Source organism: Eupeodes corollae, chromosome 2 (genome assembly GCF_945859685.1).
Source record: "Eupeodes corollae chromosome 2, idEupCoro1.1, whole genome shotgun sequence".
NCBI classification, from domain to species: Eukaryota; Metazoa; Arthropoda; class Insecta; order Diptera; family Syrphidae; genus Eupeodes; species Eupeodes corollae.
The window spans coordinates 26,378,111-26,399,325 of record NC_079148.1 but is presented as its reverse complement, the minus strand read 5'-3'; the positions used below and the strand labels follow the sequence as shown (position 1 = coordinate 26,399,325).

The window sequence follows — 21,215 nt, the reverse complement described above, 5'->3', positions numbered from 1 at the left end:
ATACATCCAAGAAATGAAAAATTTTTCATCCCTCAAGGTTGTCAACTCTGCAATTGCGATGCAAATAATACACATATGAAAATTCCAAACGATAAAAAGAGATAGAATGATATATGACCAGCTGCTGCTTTGCCAACATTCACACACAAACTCATAATAAATTTGTTAGAACGAGACAATAGCCCACCAAGTGTAAGGAGCTAAACTCTATTCAATGCAGAAGGGAGGAAAATCATGAATTGAAAAAAAATCTTCTCTAGAGGAGAGAATTTACCACTGGAGTGTGATGTGTGTTCGTTAAATTCGCTCGTCGATTTTTCAATGTTTTCATCGGTAAAACACTCAAAAATTTACAAAAAACATAAAAAAGTGAATAAATTAATTAATAACGAATGCATTTGTGTTAAAACTAATTCAATTATAATTGAATTACTATAAAAGAATTGTGATTGAAAAAATTAAAAATTTTGTTCGTGTACAATTTTCAAGGAAAGGAAAAAAAACTCATTTTCGTTCGCCTTCGCCCGTTTCATTTTGGGTTTTGCTTTCTTCTTGTCTTGCTCTGCCTCTGCCTTTGCATCAGTGTGTTTCTGTTTCTCTTTTAATTTTCTCATTTGTCGTCGACTCGTCCGTCGTTTTGCGTTCTCGTACCGTAGCCTGTCGCGCTGAAGCTGCTAAAGTAGTAGAAGTTGAATGTGGTGATTTTTCCCTGTCTCATCCACCATCCACACACCATACCACACGGACACGGACAAACCAAAAACCGAAACCACCACCATTTTCATTGTCGCTGTTGTCGTCGTCTTCTTCTTCGTCGCCGTTGTCGCTGTCGTCGTCGTCGTTGTGTCGTGTGTTTCGTGTACATTCAACATTGCCGTCGCCGCCGCCGTATTCGTATTTCTGTTTCGCTTGTTCTGCATTTTCTCTATATGTTTTGTGTTTAAGTGAATGGGAGAGATATACATAGAGAAAAAGAGATCCCAAAAACCGTATATAACAAAAATATTACAAAAAATTGTTAAGTGAATTTCAATATTATTTCCATTCAAAATAATATAAAATTTTGTGGTGAATAAGAAAATTTGGTGTTTATTAATGTTTAATTAAAACAAGCTACGTCTAAAATCTTGACATAAGATTCACATTAGAGAAAAACTCAAGTGGTTCCAAAAAAAAAAAAAGTATATTCCCTATGCATTGGGGAGAGTAATCTATGTATCCACGAGATTGCAAAATACTACAAAATACACCAAACACTCACACATCCAAACACACTCGCTCATGTGTGTAGATTCAAATTCAACATACAAAAATTCAATTTCGGAAGCTTATAGAGAACTTATCTCCTTTGTGGATAAAAAAATAAAGCAGTTTTTAACGAAATTCGAGAATAAAAACATTTCGAACTCGAAATTCACATCAAAAATGTCAAAATCAATTTCGACTTTTTTTTAGACGTGATTGATGGACGATGGCAAAAAATTGATTTACCAAATAAAAAATCTAAAAAAAAACGAAAAGAAGTCTCTCTGGAAGTGTCTACCAACTAGAATATAAAGTGTGCAGCTAGAAAAGTGGTGATCATCATTATCATCCAGGAAAGAAATCATTATTATTCGTCTTCGACGTCTCTTCAGTAGTCACCATCTCTACCAGTCTGTGCGAAATCGAAAAATTAAATCTTTGCTAAATTCGATAAAATTGCAATTTGCATAATTTGACATTTCCACTTGACATTTTATTGTTCGTGAGGTGAAATACACATCCTTGAGAAGGATAGTCCCAATAAAAGAACAGAAGAAGGAAAAAAAAAACATTGTAACTAATAAATAAACAAAAAAAGTGAGAAAAAAAAACATACATATTTCCGTGAGTTTTTTTTTGTGTGTGCTTTTTCGTCATTCGTGTGGTGAGATTGTGTGTGTTAATTCGCGGTTAATAAACTCACGTCTTCTTCATCGTCCCTGTCGGTTTCTCCGTCGTCTTCGTCGTCGTTCTCGTTGTCGACGACGTTCTCGTTGTCGTTGCCGTTCTCCCCACACACACCGGTTCGGTGTTTCTCTTTGCCTAGCAAGTGTGTTGAATATATTATGATTTCCATGATAAAGATGATAAGTGTGTGGTAAAAAGTGCGTGAAATTAAAATTGAGTTGAAAATTAACAGAGTTTTGGCTAAAAATTATTACCAACAAATTTGTTGTTTTTAACTCTGGAATATTTTTATATTGTGATAGAAAAAATATAAAATATAAAAATTCAACACGAAAAGTTGAATTTCTTATAAAAGAAAATTTCATAAAAATTCAATTCAATTCAACTCCTGGCAATGTGCAGTGTGTGCGTGTTTGTTTAGGAAGAGCGAGAAAGATATATATATTCGTAAATTGTGTGAAATCTTCTGTGTCGTTTTGTCTACCTACATTCCCATCATCATACAACAACAAAAACAACAACAACAAAAAATCTTCATTGGAAAAAAAGGATAAAAATTCTCCAACACACACTGTGTTCATTCTCATCATCATCATCAATTAAACAAAAATAATAAGAAATAAAAAGAAAATAAATAAATATATAGATGTGTTATTCTAAAATTGAATTAAAGGAAATAGAAGTTTAATTAATTTACCACAGTGTGTGGTAAATATATAAAATTTTATCGAAACAAATTTGTACCCCACACAAGTGTGATTTTATTCGTTTATTATCTTAAAAAAATTCTTGGTGTCTTTTTAACATCTATCTATATATATTATATATATGTGGTTTATCGTTATCCTCGGAATGTGTCGTCGTAGTGAATAGAAAGAGCGAGTCCGTCGGGAAAAAAGGAAACGAGAATTCACAAAATAAAAGAAAAAAGAAAAAAAAAACATGTCGGTTCGTCTTCGTTTTCGGTGTCATCCTCATCGTTGTTGCGTTCTTGTCTATAGTTCGTAGTTTCTTCATCAGAAGAATTAAATTAAAGTGGATATAAAATTTTGTCCGTCTCGTCTCGATCTCGACGTCTTGACGTCTCTAAGAAGGAGCCAAAGCCAAACATCGCCCAGGATTAACACTTACTTGTTAATTGTAGTTTATTAGTTGGGAAATTATAACAAAAAATATTTAAACAAAAAAAAAACAGGGAAACAAAATTAAAATTTTCCCCGAGGAATATTGGAATAAAAGAACGAAAAGGAAGGAAGGAACGGCAGAAAAAAACTCCATCAAAAGGTGTGTGTATAAATATTGTAGCACATGCGCAATGTTGTGTTCAATTTCTATTTAATATTTTCTTTTTGTCTTTTGAGTTTTTGTGTGCGGAATCCAGAAGAATGGCATTCTAGAGAGTTTATAAATGGAGAAGAAAAATAAAAATTCAATCTAAAAATTCATGTAAAAATAAAACAGACTGTTGTAGTTAAGACTTTGCTAATCACTTTGTAAAAATTGCGCTGTCTTGTTAATGAATTTTTGGTTTTTGCCTTTACACAAATGGATTAGGTACCCTCTGTGTGTGTTGACCTCTTAAAATGGCTAATTATTATGATTTAAGTTAAAGTATTATTTGATTTGACATGATTTAAAGTGGGGGTGAAAGCAATATCAGAAATGACTACGATGTATACGAGGAACGATAGGATAGAGTCAATATTGTGTGCAGTTTTTCTATTTTATTTTCTTTTTCTACAAATTGTCCTTGAATTTCCCAACTGCGTCAAAAAATAATAAATTATTCATTAAAATTGCTTCTTTTTCTTTTTTGTGTTGTACCTATATTTCTTGTTTGTTTAAATTGACAAGCAACATACAATCATACATACGTACCTAAATATTATGAAAAAAAAGGGTTCAGACTTTGATGTCCTTAGTTTAACATGTAAAACACGTAGGTATGTTATTGAGCCAGTTGGAATTATGTATTTTACATTTTTTTATTCAAGTTTTTTCTTTCTGTATTATTTTTTATTCCTCTCTATGGATTGGATTGGCTGCTATTCTATTCTATTCCGCCATGTTGTTCGAATCCTTGCAATATATACCTACCTACCCACATGAGAAGATGGTTGGGGAGTGAGGGGGGGGGGTTCAAAGTTGGGTTGGTTGGTTGAGGATAACTTGTGGGGGTGATGATTGACTTTTTTTTCTTATTATTTTTCTGTTCTTTTGAAAATACAAATAACCCAAGAGGAGACAGCTGATTATGGATTAGAATAGAACTTTATTTATTAGTGGGTGCTTTAAAATTGACGCAGTTGAAATATATTTAACCTTTTAATGTCTGGTTTCTATACCTACCTATACCTAAGGAAATACCTTTATGATTTTCCTTAAGTTTTAAAGGTAAATAAACAGATGATACACAGATAGTTATACATGTTGTGACCTTCAAGAATGTTTTTACTTAAAAGGTATTTAAATAGGCTTTGATCTAAATGTAGGAAGCTGTGATATAAACCTACCAACTCAATTATATACCTATTTAGAAATAAATTTAATTGTTTCGTAATTTGTAAGACCTTGGCTCATAAAAAGCCCAATTAAATACCTCCCAATTTAACACTCTTAGCTTTTTCGCTCAAGAAGGTTTTATTTAATCAGCAAATACCTTATGTAGCCAAAACTTATTAGGTATGTAAACAACAAGATTTTTAAATGAATTTAGAACAGTGTAGTACTACCATGACTTACCTAACATTCTTATTTTCTAAGTATTGTTGTAAGTTTGCTAAAAACAACTTATCAATTCGTCCGAATGGCAAATAAAGGACATGCAAATTTTTAAATGAATTTCAAATACAAAACTAGTCTATTTCAAGATCCAACATCAGGCGACCATGTTGACAGCCCACAGCTATCTCCTTCACAAACCGATACCAGTGGTAAATTTATGTCAAGGTTTGGAATTCCCAAAGGATAGAAGTCTAGGATATTAGCAAGAGGAATTCGATGATTTTTTTTGAACGTGGATCCTCTAGACAAATAAAATATATGTCAATTAACTTTTTACGAGTTTAATAATAAATAAAAATAAAAATTCTTACCCTATAAAATTCTTTAACTTATAAAGCTGTTTGAATTCCGTGAAGAAATTCTACGAAAACTTATTTTCTTTTTTGATTTACCGAGAGAAGAAACAAAATTCTAAGAAATTATTTGCAGCACAAGATTTAAAGTTGCTAATAAGTATACAAAAAGTTCACCAAATCATAAATACCTGTAGTTGTATTTAGAATTTACTTAATTGTGGTACATATTTAGTTTTCATATACGTAGCTTATGATAGAGTATGTGGTAGGTAGTTAGGTTTTGTATGTTCAAGTGGTTATGAAATTCATAATGTCACAATGTTGTATAGGTATATAGCGGGAGCTGCAAATTGTGGACCAGCTGTGAAATTTAAGAAGTTTTTAAATTGTGTAGAGTATGATTTCAATCTGTAGCTATAACAAGAAATGTTGGTTATCTGTTCACATATTTATTTCTATCTACAAAAATGTTAAAGCGCTTTCACCGTATAGCAAACTTTGCTTAATTTTTCTAGAGTTCCTAGTAAATGTTATTCACATCTATAATAATTAATCAAAATCATGACCCTCCAATATTGTTTCATATTTGAAACAACAAAGGGCTTGGTTGTCACTTTTTCTTGAATGGTTTTATTACCAGGAGTCTTAACTTGGTTTTCTTCAAGGACTTCTGACAATATTCAAAGCAAAACGGAAGCTTGTCAGGTTTATATCTCTTTCTTTTTTAAGAACTGTTAAAATTAGCGTTCAGTAATAGTAAGCTTTCTACCTTTAAACATAGCTCGGTTATCAGTCATACTTGCTGCTCTTTGGATGAAGCTTGAAGCCGTAGATGAACAAGCAAAGCCGTTCGTTGCCAGCCATATCGGTACTTTAATCAAGTGACGTGTACTAAGTCCATTGTTATCCCTCCAGCTCTTCATGTCAGTCTTTCTCTGATGCACACTTAAAGACTTATTCTCCTTTTATTGCGTTGTCCAACTTGCCTTATTTATCGCAGTTATATTTTGAGTAGATTTAGATTGATGTATAAACCCTCTAGGTATAAAACACCCGAAGAATCTTCCTTTTAATAATTGTTAGCAAATTTGAACCTTAAGGCCTTCAGACCGATGCAATCTTTATGTAGGACGACTCTGATCTTTAGAATAAACCAGAATTGAGTTTTCTCGAGGATCAGAAGAATCCAAAATTCAAAAATAACTTACAGTTGTGTTCATAAAAATAGCATAAAAAATGCTTTTGATTTTATAATTAAGAAGGTTAAAAATTCCATTTTTTTTTTTGATTTTCGATAAGTAAATATTTTACTATTTAAAGTTTTAAGTATTTTTATAAAAAGTTAATAAATATTGGCTCGAAAATAAACAATGAGACGGTCAAGACACTGCACCGAAGAAATTCGAAAACTTATTCAAAAACTGCTTTGGAGGGAAAAACCTACCAAAATATTCCAGACATCTTAGGCTGCTCAGCAAAAATGGTCAGTAACGCCTTAGAATGGCAAAATAAACCGAAAACGCGAGTCCCAAAAAGGATGACTACTGAAAGAACTGACATAAAAATTGTTCAGTTAGCAAAACAGAACCCTTCCATAGGCTCTAGGAAAAAAATAAATAGACGTCAACTGTCTGTTAGCGCTGTCACAATACGAAGACGTCTTTTATAAGCGAAGCTACCAGCCCACGCAAGGTATCATTCTTGACGAAAAGGCATGTGGCAAAGATAATGGAGTTTGTTAAATCGCATAGAGATTGGGCAAAAGAGAAATATAAGAATGTTCTATGGAGTCGTCCTTTTTGGGTCCAAGGGTCGTCGAGGATATGTGAGAAGACCCTAAAATGCGGCATACTACCCACTATACACTATAAAAACAGTGAAGCATGGTGAAGGAAAAATTATGATATGGGCTTGCTCTTCATATTACGGGGTCGGGCCTATTTATCCCATGGGGTATAAAGCATCTTGCACATGAGCTACGAACTGCGAACTGTGGATGTTCGCATATTTTGACTTTCCTTTCATATTAGCTTGATATCTATTCGCAGACAGCGACGAATTGTCAATTTATAATTACCCTTTTCAACAAACAAAACAAGAGTGGTATAATTTTGAGGTTAAGTTGAACAATTTATTTGTTGTAGTGTGGATGGTATGTGGAACGCGAATAGAGTTTGACAGTTCGTAGCAAACACACTGCAATTCGTTACTACCAAATTGTTTTTACAAAATTCTCTTATTATAGAGAACAAAATGCAAATTTTATTATCCTAACAAAAGTTTGAATTGGTTTTCTATAAATAAAATGTGTTTTTGTTTGGAATTGACTTTTTGAAATGTATAAAATCACGTTTGTTCGTTGTTCGCTCTCATGTGCAAGGCTCTTAAGGGATGCAACCGAGCATGTGAAAATTCTCAAAGAAAAATGCTGAAGAAAGGTATACCAACAAGACTATGACCCAAAGCGTACGCCAAAAAAGGCAAAACCATGGTTTGCGCAGAAGAAGTTATCCGTTATGGAGTGGCCCGCTGAATCCCCCGACCTTAACCTAACCGAAAATTTGTGGGGGGATGTTAAGAACGCAGTTCATAAAGCGAAACCCAAGAATTCGAAAAAAAAATTGTGGACAGCAGTGCGTGATTCGTGGAACGCAATACCACTCGAGAGGTGTCATGTTTTAGTGGACTTGATGGAACGTAGATGCGAAGCATTATAAAAAACAATGTTTATGCAACAAAGTACTAATTGCAAGCTAACATTATTTGTAAACTTTCATATAACTTATTACAGTTATTCTTACGTAAAAGATCTTGTACTTTGTCATGCACTGCTATTTTCTGTGACAAAGCTAACGGTAAAAAATAGATAGTACTTATTTTCTGTTATTATGAATAAAATATTTTAGTTTATTGTTAGAAGTTTAATGAAATATATTATAACGTTGATATTGAAGGCCTTTTTGTTTTATTTGGAGAGCACTGCTATTTTTATGAACACAACTGTATAACATTTATAAACGTTGTAGTTATGTAATTTGTCATCCCAGAGGTCTTGGATGCAATCCACTGATGTCTGTACTGCCTCTTATAAGAAATTAACAAATCTTCCAAGAGTAATGCTTCTCTAATATAACCCCTTCGGATTCGGCATGTAGGACCCTGTACAGATGAATGGTTGAGATTTGTAAGTCTCTAGGCCCTGGTTCTCTTCCAGCTATAGCTGATTTTTTATAGTTGTGTAATTTTCTTTAGATTGTTTTGATTCCAATTGCATTTACATAAATTTAATCCATCCTTTTTTTGTTTGCTTTCAGATTCTAAATGCATTGGAATGTAGTCGATTCGTTGTTAAAAATCGCTTATCGTCAGCTGATTACAGTAACTTCATTCCATCGCATCGCCTAAGAAGCGGTGTGTAAGAAAATCTGCTGCTAATAACAGAAGACACAACAAACAAAAACAAAAAAAAAACAATCAGCCATGAGCTTCAATGGGATGATGATAATGTTCATTGATAAATAATCCCTCAGCGATGAAACCATCACCGAATCATACACAAACGCTGCAAATGCACCAGCAGCAACAACAACAACAACAGCAGCAGCAACAACAATTACAACAACAACTGCATCAACAACAGCAATCGCATGATCAATTAACTTTACCACCACCTGCCCCACATAATTCATCAGGCAGCATAGCAAACACTACAACCACAACATTCCCCTATCACTTACAATTGCCACCTCCATCGCCAACATCAACTATCACCGCCATCTCAAATAGTGTTGCCAATAACAATAATAACATCAACAATGCCAGCAATGATTTTGTTGATTCAGATCCTGAATTAACAAGCAGCACAGCTGATGGCAGCATACCGCCACATCATGCCGGCGGAGGTGCAACAAATGGCAATAGTTTAAACGCCAAACAGCAACGTCAACAAAAACGTCGACGTGAGCGAGCCCAACGAATGCAAGCGGAACGCGACAATCGCGTTTGCAGTGGCGGCGGAGGTGGTGGGGCGGGTAGTGTGGGCGAAGATAGCAACAATTCCAGTGGTAATCTCACAACAAGCAACAGTAATGGCAGCAGTGGTAGTAATTTAATTCCACCAACGGATAGTATTGCTTCGTTATTATTAAATCCACCAAATTCGCCTGAAGGGCATACGGGCCTAATGGCAGCACCTAGTGATTCAGAGGGTGAGAGTTTGGATGAGGATTTATTGTCGACGTCATCGTCGTCGACGTTATTATTGCCAAGAGATAAACCGCCGCCACGTCCACCACCGCCGGTGCGAAGGAAATTACCAAAATCACCGGTGCTCGAAGAGGAGATTATTGATGGATTTGCTATTCTTGAATTCAAGACTTATGAGGATTTAGAGGTGAGTTTTTCTTTCATATTTGTCTAAACAATCTTCTTTGAGAAGTGCATGAGTATTAAAAAAGGATCAAAAGAAGAAAGAAGTTATCAAGTTAAAATATCAGTTCTTCCAGCGTTAACGAATAGGATATCATAACAAATTCTTGGTATCAAAAAGTTGAGATACTTGATTGTGTATCACATTAGCTTATACCATTTCTGCTTATCACCCTATTTATTGGGGTTTCTTTGACGTAAAATGAATGTCCGGAAATACTTATCCAAATTACTGATAATTGATAATCTAGATCAATTAATTATTAACAAATTGTTTGAAATCATATCTTATCTTAATATATCTCGTTAGGTATAAAGTTTGATGTCATTCAAAACTATACAGATGTTTTTAGAGATTAGACTAGAATCATAAACTTAATGAATTAGTGAATCAAAAATATCATTGAGTCACGATTCCAAAAATTTCAAATATTTAAGGACTTTAAAAGAACAACAATTTAAAAGCCTACTTCAATACAATTTGACTTCAATGACACTAATTAATTAGTTTTGACAACGATGTTCTGATTCCTATGAACTTTCAGAGTCGAGATTGTTTTTTTGTGCATATTTTCTACTATCGTTATTCAAAATAATACAAAAACAAAACATCTGGCCCTTCTTCTATAAAAAGTTATTCCAAATAAGAACATCAAACAAAAACCAAGACTCAAACTTAAATAACTAAATACCAACCTTCCACCCAAGATAGCCTCACCGACCTACTTATCTCTATCCTCTAGTCGAACAAGAAACAAAGTATGTATATTATGTAGATTGTAGGTATATAATCACTTATTTTTGTGCAAAACCACATACTAGTAGGTTAGGTGGGTAGAGTAAGATGAGAAATCATCACTAATGGAAGTCCTACTACAATCAATTTTGTTTAATAATTCTTTTGAATAAAATGTATTCATATTTTAAGGTCAGGGTCGAGTCGAGTTTTTTCGTTCGTTCCACTTTGTTTGATTTGAAATTAAACTTTTAATCTTAATTGCAAACTGCGTTTATAGTTAAATTGCCTTATAATATGTACCTACGTCATATCTATAGACTTTTATACACCTAATTAAGTGGTTAAATTTGATAGTTTCGTGAAGAATAATTTATTTTGGGAATAATGGGAATTCATAAATTTATTTGTCGTATTCATGGGAAATTTATTTATATAATTTATGGATTTGAATTTACAAACAGAACCGTAATTATGTGGTTTTAACCTAAATTATTTAATTGCGTAACTTAAATTTTGTGCAATAGCTTGTTTACAGTTAAATACTTGAATCTATTTAGAGAAGATTTTTAAAAGCATTGTTTTTTCGCACTTTTATTATGAACTTTTAAAGTGTTTAAATGTTACAACAGCAATTTGTTCTAAGTTGAATATCAGAACTTTCTTTGTTGTGCTTGATTTTTACATTATTTACCTTACGTCTAAGATTGTAGACATTGTTGCATTGGAATCTTGAGGCCGATCAGTTTGACGTTTCATCTTTATGTTTTGTTTACACTCAATTTTTTGAAATTGAAGAATTCTTCTTCCAATTTTCTTCTCTTTATAAAGATTGAAAAGGTTAAATGGACGAGCCGTCAGATTGAGTTGTCTGAAATATCGTCACGAGTTTTCAAAATTGAATCTGTCATAATCTTAGTATAGTTCATCAAGTGACATCAAGTTGACAGCTAAAAAACTGCATGCAAAGGGCACCATTTCTGGCATTTTGTTGTCAAAATTGAATTTAGCAGAAACTTAGTATAGCTGTTCAAGTGACATCGAGTTGACAGCTAAAAAACTATATATCCAAAACTTCCTTTGACATTTTTCAAAATTGAAATCCGTTTTATGGCACTAACTTTAATTATATAGATCCGATGTCAATGATAAGTTTCTGAATATACGATTTTAATTTTTGACATCTTGTTTTTATCTTTACCTGCCCTCAAAAAGTGTGAATATGCAGTGAATGTGAACAAACCCAATGCGTTTATTATTAAATTTTTAGTAATGGCGTAGTTTTAACTTGTCAAATGTGAAATTATCTAAGAAGTGTGGTTTTCAATCTGGCAATACCTATTTTGAAGTTGGTCTTTTTGACAGATGTCACTTTATTTATATCCAGTTTGGTTTGCCTTTTTATGATGAATAGACTTACTCCTGAACAACGTAAATTTATTACCAAAATATTCTGTCGACCTGTAGCGTGGAATCCAAGGCCGCTTGTCTATGCTAAGATGCCGGAGACGGTTGACAACTTGAAAGGGAATGTTCAGCGCTGACATACGGCCCTAATTAATGCAAAAAGTGGTTGCAAATTGGGCCACCTGGCTGGAATTCATTCAAACCAGTCAGTCCCGAGAAAGCCACTTGTCCGAAATTATTTTTAATATATAATGGCATACCTCAATTTTTATAATGAAGCTTAATTTTTGTACATAACGTTTAATTATATGATTTTTATTTCTTCTTTTAAACCAAACAAATAAAAAACACCCTTTCTATCAGAAACACAAACACGCTTCAGCTTCGGCTTCACCTGACGTTTACGAGTTCAGCCATAGGAATTCAATGAAGCTTCGACTTTACGTTACGTTTGACAATCGTAAGGAAAAGAACGTAATGTGACTCCAGAATTTGCTTTGTCTGACAGCTCAACACATGTAAAAAAATGTCAATAAAATGTCTTTAGAGGGATGAAATAATAGAAATGTCATTCAAACCAACCTCGAAGCAAGGTCACCGTAACGCGGACGACGCCAAATATGAAGCGTGTTTGTGATTCAGCCATTACCCATTTTTGCATTTTGGCATCACTTGCATTTCTATGGAACTTTATTGACAACTCTTCGTTTATATATAAACAAAATTGAAACCAAATTCAACTCTTATAAACATGAATCTTTTGATCAGAGTAGTCTAAATTGGTTTGGTTTGAAATTATGGACTGTTTGTTGGCAATTTCTGTAAAAATACTTTACTTTTTTATTGTTCTCGATAATCATAATCACAACTCTTCGTTTATATAAACCATTGAAACCAAATTCAACTCTTATAAACATGACTCTTTTGATCGGAGTTGTCTAAATTAGTTTGGTTTGACAGTGCATGAATTATGGACTGTTTGTTGGAAATTTCTGTAAAAATACTTTACTTTTTTATTGTTGTCAATAATCATAATAATCATAATCACAACTCTTCGTTTATATAAACAATTGAAACCAAATTCAACTCTTATAAACATGAATCTTTTGATCGGAGTAGTCTAAATTGGTTTGGTTTGACAGTGCATGAATTATGGACTGTTTGTTGGCAATTTCTTCACACTTCACTTTTTTTATTGTTCTCAATAATCTCTGCTTCATTTCTAAACTTAACCTGCCAATAAAATACTTTATTCATGTTACGAAAAATCTGCTTCGAATCGCTATCAACCGTTAAAATCTATTTTCGAATTTATTTACTTAAAATGAAACACCTGACAAAAATTCAAACAAACAAAATTATGTTTACCTATCTCACTTATTGAATTGAATTTTTCAAATAATGTATGCTAAAGACTTGTTCAACTTATTCAAATATTAAGCCAATTTTCTTATCTATTTACATATGAACATTTAAGTAAAACCTTTACAAAATGTTAACACTTTTTCTTCAGAGGAGATTTTTATCAACCTATAGCAATTATAGAAAAAAAGAAATAGATAGTATTTCTGTTTATCAAAACTGACAGCTCAAACAGAAGTACATGTCAAAGGAGAAAGAACAACTATTCCAGTTGAAATGAGATGATGATGCACATTGCGAAAATAAGCAAATACGCAAAAACACGTAAATGCGATCGAAAATATTTATCTTTCTTCATCTTTCTTGCCTTCTGTTGCATACTGAAAAATTAACAAACAAATAAAACCAAAGTAAAAACAAAATGTTTTCTTTCTACCGGCAAAATGAAGGCACATCTCTCTCTCCTCTAGGTGTGTTTATTTTCATTGCACAAATCAAACACACCACACTAACACTCGCATACGTATGAATAAATGACAGATAAACTAAACAAATTCCACCTGTCAGTAGTTTTTAATATAATGTTAATTGTAGATATATAGATTTGGCAGCACTGTAAATAGTCAAAACTAAGTTAAAACAAAATCAAATAAAACTTTGACAGTAAACTAATTTCACCACACAAACACACAAACTATGTACTTAATTTTTGTTTAAGGGCCTACCACAATATCAAGAATTGTGTGCTTTACAGTAGAAATGTTGTTATTGTTTATTTTAAACGTTTTGCGTGTGATTTATAAGGTGTCATGATTTTTTTTAATGTTACTTTCTAGAAAACTGAAAAAACTCGTGACAAGGCTATAAAATGCCAAATAGCACCAACAAAACCCTCGCTTGTTCTCACATTTTAGCACTAATTTAGCAATTAGAACCTATTAGGGGCAGATTACACTCTCCTCTTAGGCGATAAATTTTGTCGACCTAGCAGCTTAGTTGTTCCGTCTCTTTCTTTTTCTCTCTCTCTATCTCTCTCTAGCTTCTAAAGCACATGTTTTAAATTTAAAAAAAAACATTTTTTTTTGTGTTAATTTTTGCCCTCGTGTAGCAATAAAACAATCGACTAACAACTGACTGACTTGATTATCTGCCGCGGTTAGTCATTAATGTATTCGATATGAATAAAAACAAATGAATACCTACCAGATAGACAGAGATAATAACAGACCCTTATCACTAATCCGAAAGAGAGGTAATTTCTAAACAGAATAATAATTGTACACATTAACGTTGAAAGGTTTGTTTTATATAAATCAATGCAATGTTTTTTTAAGTGCTATGTTAAGAGTTGATTTTATAAATTAAATAATTATATTTATTATTGTTATCTAGGAATGTATGGATGTATATTCATATCATTATGTGACAGTTTAGTAAGCAATCAGTGGTTGGGAATTACAGATGTGTTTTGATAGATTAGAATTATGTACATATGTGCGCGTGTAAATATGGGAAATAAAATTTACATATATAAATATACAGACATTAGAATTTTTTATTGATAAAACAATTATAATTATACGCCGTTTTTGATTGTTTTTTTTTTTAAATACATTTTGTCTGTCTGGTAATTTATATCGTCAAAAAATACCTTTTAAAGTTTTTGAGTGGTTTTTAAAGGGGAACAACACGATTGTTAAGAGATTGTAGAACATTTTACTTTTATGAAGGTTTAGTAAATATGTCTAGAAGATAAAAAATCTTTGTCTTTCAATCTTTGGAGTTCTAATAATTTATGTCAAGTTCGAATTTCGAATTCAAAGAATTTTCAAATAAAGAAAAGATCGATTTGGCAGCACTCATGAATTATGACAGATGAAATGACCGATACAAACTATTATCTTTCTGGAATATTTATATCGTCAACTTTAAATCACTTACGACACTAATTATCTTTTAAAATACGAATGGTAAAGTTGTTTTTTCAAATGAAACCAAATAGATCCGATTTGCCAATGGATGCGTTCAGAGCGGCATGGGTTAGTTCGATTTGTTAATGCAAATCTAACACGAATTGTATTTAGTTGAATGTAAATTGAAGTGTAAATCCTGTTTGAATCAGGTTTTATTGACCCTTAAAACGTGTTCTCAAGTAAACTGTCAAAAAACTTCTTCATGTGAATGGTTTCTTTAAATCTTGCTTTCTTGAATAGTTCTTAGTTTCAGTTTATTTATTATGATGAAACGGTATTTATGGAGAAAAGATGTCTGATTTTCTACAATTTGCACGACTTTTCCTCCCTTAAACACAACTTTAAATGTGACATTGACATTTTAAAAGCAAATTTCAAATGTCAATTTGAATAAGGAACTTTACATTTAAAATTTAAACGTCATTCACGTTGATATATCTTTATAAATAATAAATTTTTAAAACCAATACATTTTATAAAATGCGTGTGTACATAAAGTATTTAAATATGTAATTTTTTAGTGAAAACCTTGCAAATACAGAATTCATCAAAAATTCACCCCTTTGGGAGGATATAGACTCACATCAGTACAGGTATTTATGTGTGAGTATTTTACGAATGCCAAAATCAAATATTCACTCAACTGCATTTGTACAACATATTTCCCTTCTTATTGTATTTACGTAATGTAAATAAAAGTAAAATGGAGGGTAGTTACATAGAATGTAATAAAAAAAATGTTCTTTTTTTTTTTCTTATTTAAACATGAATAGGACTCTTTAGACGACTTGTTTTATTTTATTTTATTTTATTTTTTGTTTTTCTATCGAGATTATATCGCGCACACACAGCAGCCCAAGTAACATATGTATCGTGAATGTATAATTCACGAACAAAATATTGTGTCTGTTTTTGTTCTTGTTTTCGAATGTACAATATGGAATTGAAGTGAAATATAAAAACCAACATACAAATAAAAGAATACAATATTTTTTTTCTTTTTTTGTTTGACGATGTAGGTTTATTGTATCGATGTTCTATAAAAAATTTAAAATTTAAAATAAAAAACTATGAAAAAAGTAATTAGAGATAAGTATTCATATCACTGCTGTCACTTTGGTTAGAGGTATGTTTGTTTATTTAATCAAGCTGTCAGTTGGATCAAATTATATGGATAATAAAACGTTGCCAATATTTATTGGGAATTTTCGTTGGTAGAGGAAATGGAATGTTTGTTTGTGTTAGGTATTGGTGTGTATTTAAGCGGTTTTGTTAAATTATCTTTTTTGTATTGACAGCTGTCAATTGTTATTAAATGAGACGAATACAAATGTGCAAATGGATACTTTTCGTTAATACCTACATCTTGAATAAACAGGGTCCACCTATGAGCAAACTACAGGACATATCCCTCAACCATATGGCATGTTAGCAATCCAAATGACAAATCTACGATCCACATGACGTTGCATACAATCCACAGTTCACGTTAACCGTCCACTTTAATATGCCTTCTTTTTGACATTTCTGTCAATCAAATGAAATGCGTAGGCTTATATTCCATATGACATGTTTACTATTCACATAACTTGTTTACCATCCACATGTCATACATATGGCAGGTTAGCAATCCAAATGGCATGTCTACGATCCACATGACGTTGCATACAATCCACAGTTTATGCTTACCGTCTACTTTAATATAACGTCTTTTTGACATTTCTGTCAATCAAATGACATGCGTTGGCTTACATTCCATATGACATGTTTACTATCCACATGACTTGTTTACCATCCACATGACATACCTATCTTCTACTCGACTTAATGAATGCTAATTTGGAATTAACTGACACGATTGAAAAACAAAAACAAAATCAGTAATAAAAGTAAATGGTGTGTATTTAGAAGATTTATTTTACTTTTTTTTTTGACAGCTGTCATGTCTTATTAATTGGGACGAACACAGATATACAAAATTGAAACTTCGCGTTGCCTACATTTTGAATAAAAAGCGTCCTTTTGACAAGCCTACCAATCACATGGCATATCCGTCAACCATATGGCAGGTTGACAATCCAAATGGCATGTCTACGATCCACATGACGTTGCATACAATGCACAGTTAATGTTTACCGTCCACTTTAATATACTGTCTATTTGACATTTCTGTCAATCAAATGACATGCGTAGGCTCACATTCCATATGACATGTTTATCATCCACATGACTTGTTTACCATCCACATGTCATACATATCCTGTACTCGATTTAATGAATGTTTAATTGTTATTTATATCACATTAAAAAACAAAATAAAGTTTATGACTTGAACAATTAAAACTGTAAACATATTTTTTTTCTGTCGTCTGTCGTGTAAACTTGCCATAAGTCAGAGGAGAAATAGTATTTCTTCGATGTAAATCTTTTTACAGTCCTCATAAAACAATCAAGTACCCGCAATAAAATTAAGTGTAACTTCACTTAGCTGAGTTCATCCTTTTGCATGAAAATGGCTATCTTGCGATTCGTTTGTAAACAATTAGCACCTCTCGAAGCTTAAGTGCGCCAAAATAAAAATACCCAAAAGTAAAACGAAAAAAAAATGAAAAGAACTCCCTGTGGTGTTTCTTTCATTCATTTCGTTCAGATGTATACAATCATCTCCTTGGGATGTCCTCCTACAGCACTTCTTTTTTTATATATGAAGCTATGTAGGATACAGTTAATAATAACCATTCTCTTTTTTTATTTTTAACTTGAAAACTTTCCGGTTTTAACACGCTATAGTCATTTAATTGGCCACAAACATGAGATTCAACTCCTTAACTTAAGACCAACCACACACTACACAAAAAAACATACAACAATAAAAACCAAAAAAGAAAAACAATAATAACAAAAAAACGAGACAAAGAGATGAAATTACCCAATCACTTGAGTGACGTATGGCTAAAATTGTTTTCCTACAACAATATTTTTTTTTGACAATTGCGTGTTGTACTGTGTTGCAATTTACCACTCGAATCAGACTCAGCTCAAAGCAACTGTTCCATTACTTAATCAAATCTGACCAAACACTTAAGGTTTGTTAAAATATTCTTTGACAGATTGCAAGAAAGCAATTTAGTGAGGGCAATTCTTTTATTTCTTTTCTTATCTGTTAGTGTTTTTCTTCCTTTTTTATTGGCCTCTTATGCGCTCTGCCAAGCCAATATGTTTTCCATTTGTCCATCGTCGGTCGTCGTTGTCGTTGTCTCTTTACCTTTTCCTGACAGCTAGAGCCAGAGCTTCAAAAGGCATGAACAACGTCTTTTTTCGTTTTGGTTTCCTTTTTTTTTTCGTACATAAATGTAATTTCTTCTCGCTCTTTCTTTCATTCTAAATGTCAGTTTGGTCGCTGAATGACATTCAATGGCAGGTGGTACTGGCAGTGATGCATGTAATACAACCATCAAGTCGTATGTTTTATTCATCTTTTGACTAAGGAAGCTGTGCACACACATAATATAGTAGGCATACATACTCGTATGTCGTCTTCTTCGAGCGACGACGCTCGTACTCTGACGGCCTGGTGTAAGTACGTAGACAGATTGTAGAGCAAAGGACAAACTCTTAAGGGTACATCACATGCATGGATAGAACGCACAAACGATTGGATTATGTATTAGCTTACGTTACGTATCCAGAGATATTATGATGCTTAATGGTCGTCGCCGTTGTCGGCAGAGGCATTCTGTTAAAGTTGCTCTGAATGAATAATAAATTGATTTAAGAGTTTCTCTTCGAATGACAGAAAAATCAAAAAACAAATAAAAAAGAGGGGTTGAAATTACTTAATTTTGATCTATCATTTGCTTAAACATACATAAATACAAACGTCAAACACGTAACGGTGTTTAGAATTGTTTTTTTCTTTCTTTACAACAACGTAAACCCTTCTGCTTCCGCCCATAAATTAAGCTCCAAACACACTCTGATTTATTACACAAACTAGAAGGCAATCATAAGTCAAAATAGCCCATTATAATGACGTGCCTATTTGGTATTTACTTTTTGACGTATATTATTACGCCTATCAATACACATTATGATGTCCCTCTTTTTCACCTCTCTTGGGGAATTTTTCAACTTCACACGCAATAAAATCCGACAAAAATCTTTGGAAATATACCTTCCTAAAAAAAAAAAAAAAAAACAAGTAAAACCCTTTGCCACAAGCTACATCAGTAAGTTATGGTGATACCAAAAGGGTCATCGTGTATACAGCAATGAAATATTAAACGTGCTCGCATCTAAACAAGTTTATAACAAGCAACACACAAAAAAAAGCATGAAAACACAGAGCCTCCGGGTGGTCGATTTAGGAAACAATGCTGTAAAAGCTGTTTAACTACATTAAAGAAAAATAAAATAAAAGTTGAGCGAATTAACATGAATAACAAAATGATGATTCATTTTATTTAAATACAACAAAAAAAAAACAACATAAATAAATTCATTTTGGTTTGGTTGGGTGGCGTTGTGAAGGAAGAATTTGTCTAATCCACTTGACATTTGACATATTTGCGAGGTCGTTAATATAGCAAGCTTTTTACCATCACTAAAACGTCTTGTTGTTTCCCCTTATTTATTCAAATCAACAAAAAAAAATATATTATTTTCTTTTCTTCATTGACCTACTTATTTTTTGAAAGTAGATCAACAAGGGGGATGTTTATTTTTTTTAAATTTCTTTTTTTCTTATCTTGAATAATCAATTAAACAAGGCAGGGTGTAAGTACTGCCTAAAAAAAGCAAACGAAACGTACATGAATAATTTTAATTGGAGGCTTAACAGGCTAAGATGGACAAATTTGTATGGCTTGAATATTTTTAATTTGGCAATTAGCATAGTTGTCACACTGGAACTACTGTCAACATACATATAATCGTGGTCTTAACTTTTAAGACATGTCAAAATCGATTTGAGTAGTGAATATTTTAATTTGTCACTGAAATGTCAAACAATTCGGTGAAATATGATAATTTTGTTTGACATTTATGACAAAAATATAAACATTTGTAGGCGAAGTGTGGAATGTATAATTTTTGGTGACATAAATGTCAATTCAATAATATTTTATGACATTTTCAGAATCTGACAGTGAATATTACATTTCAGAGAACAGGCAGAGAATTTCCGGTTAAGTATGATTGACAATGTACCATCATTGTGGCCCCAGCTTAAACGAAATGTTATTCAACATAAACAATAAACATGACATTACAATTCGCGAAATAAATTTTTTTTTTAATTTAATGACAGGGAAATGTCAAAATAAATAAATTAAAATAGCAAAAAATGTCATAGTTTTCCTAATGTCAACGATATCGCATGACTTCTTTTCAAAATCTGGCACTGGATTTAAAATTACTAAAATATTTATTTATTTTTTAAATTAATGCTATAGGTATGACAGACAACGTACGACAAATGTCATCGCTTTTAAAATATTTCAAAATCTATTTAAGTGGTTAAAGGAATACTTTTGCAATGAAATTAATATCAGTTGATAACAAAACTTGACGAAAGATATTGAAAAATCAATATTGAATATTGTTTTATCAGTCATAGCTATTTCTGATGACACTTAGTTTGATAGCTGTCAACTGGTCGTCACAAAAATGTATGTAAAAATAAAGTTTTCACTAATTATAATAATAAAACAGAAATAAATTAGGTGGCACCTTTTCACAATCTGGCATTGGATTTAAAATTACTAAAATATTAATTTACTTTTTAAAATTATGGTAATGACAGACAACATACAACAAATGTCATCGCTTTTAAAATATGTCAAAATCTATTTAAGTGGTTAAAGGAATACTTTTGCAATGAAATTAATATCAGTTGATGACAAAACTTAATATTCAATATTGTTTTATCAGTCATAGCTATTTCTGATGACACTTAGTTTGACAGCTGTCAACTGATCATCACAAAAATGTGTGTAAAAATAAAGCTTTCACTAATTCAAATAACAAATAAATAAATTAGGTGGCGCCTTTTCAAAATCTAGCACTGGATTTAAAATTACTTAAATATTAATTTACTTTTTAAATTAATGGTATAAATATGACAGAAAACATACAACAAATGTCATCGCTTTTAAAATATGTCAAAATCTATTTAAGTGGTTAAAGGAATACTTTTGCAATGAAATTTATATCAGTTGATGACAAAACTTGTTGAAAAATCAATATTTAATATTGTTTTATCAGTCATAGCTATTTCTGATGACACTTAGTTTGACA

The 21,215-nt window shown here is 32.1% G+C and overlaps 1 protein-coding gene across 6 annotated transcripts in view; it reads left to right on the top strand.

Moving 5' to 3' along the window:
* The first annotated feature begins 272 nt into the window (after positions 1-272).
* LOC129945348 (probable serine/threonine-protein kinase DDB_G0267686) overlaps positions 273-21,215 on the top strand; it is a 367,717-nt gene continuing 346,774 nt past the window's right edge. For all 6 annotated transcript variants that reach the window (XM_056055031.1, XM_056055027.1, XM_056055030.1 and 3 more), the window contains exons 1-2: positions 273-3,216; positions 8,327-9,405. In XM_056055031.1, the coding sequence (XP_055911006.1) occupies positions 8,545-9,405 (861 nt within the window). In that variant the 5' untranslated portion in view covers positions 273-3,216; positions 8,327-8,544. The remainder of the gene's footprint in view (positions 3,217-8,326; positions 9,406-21,215) is intronic.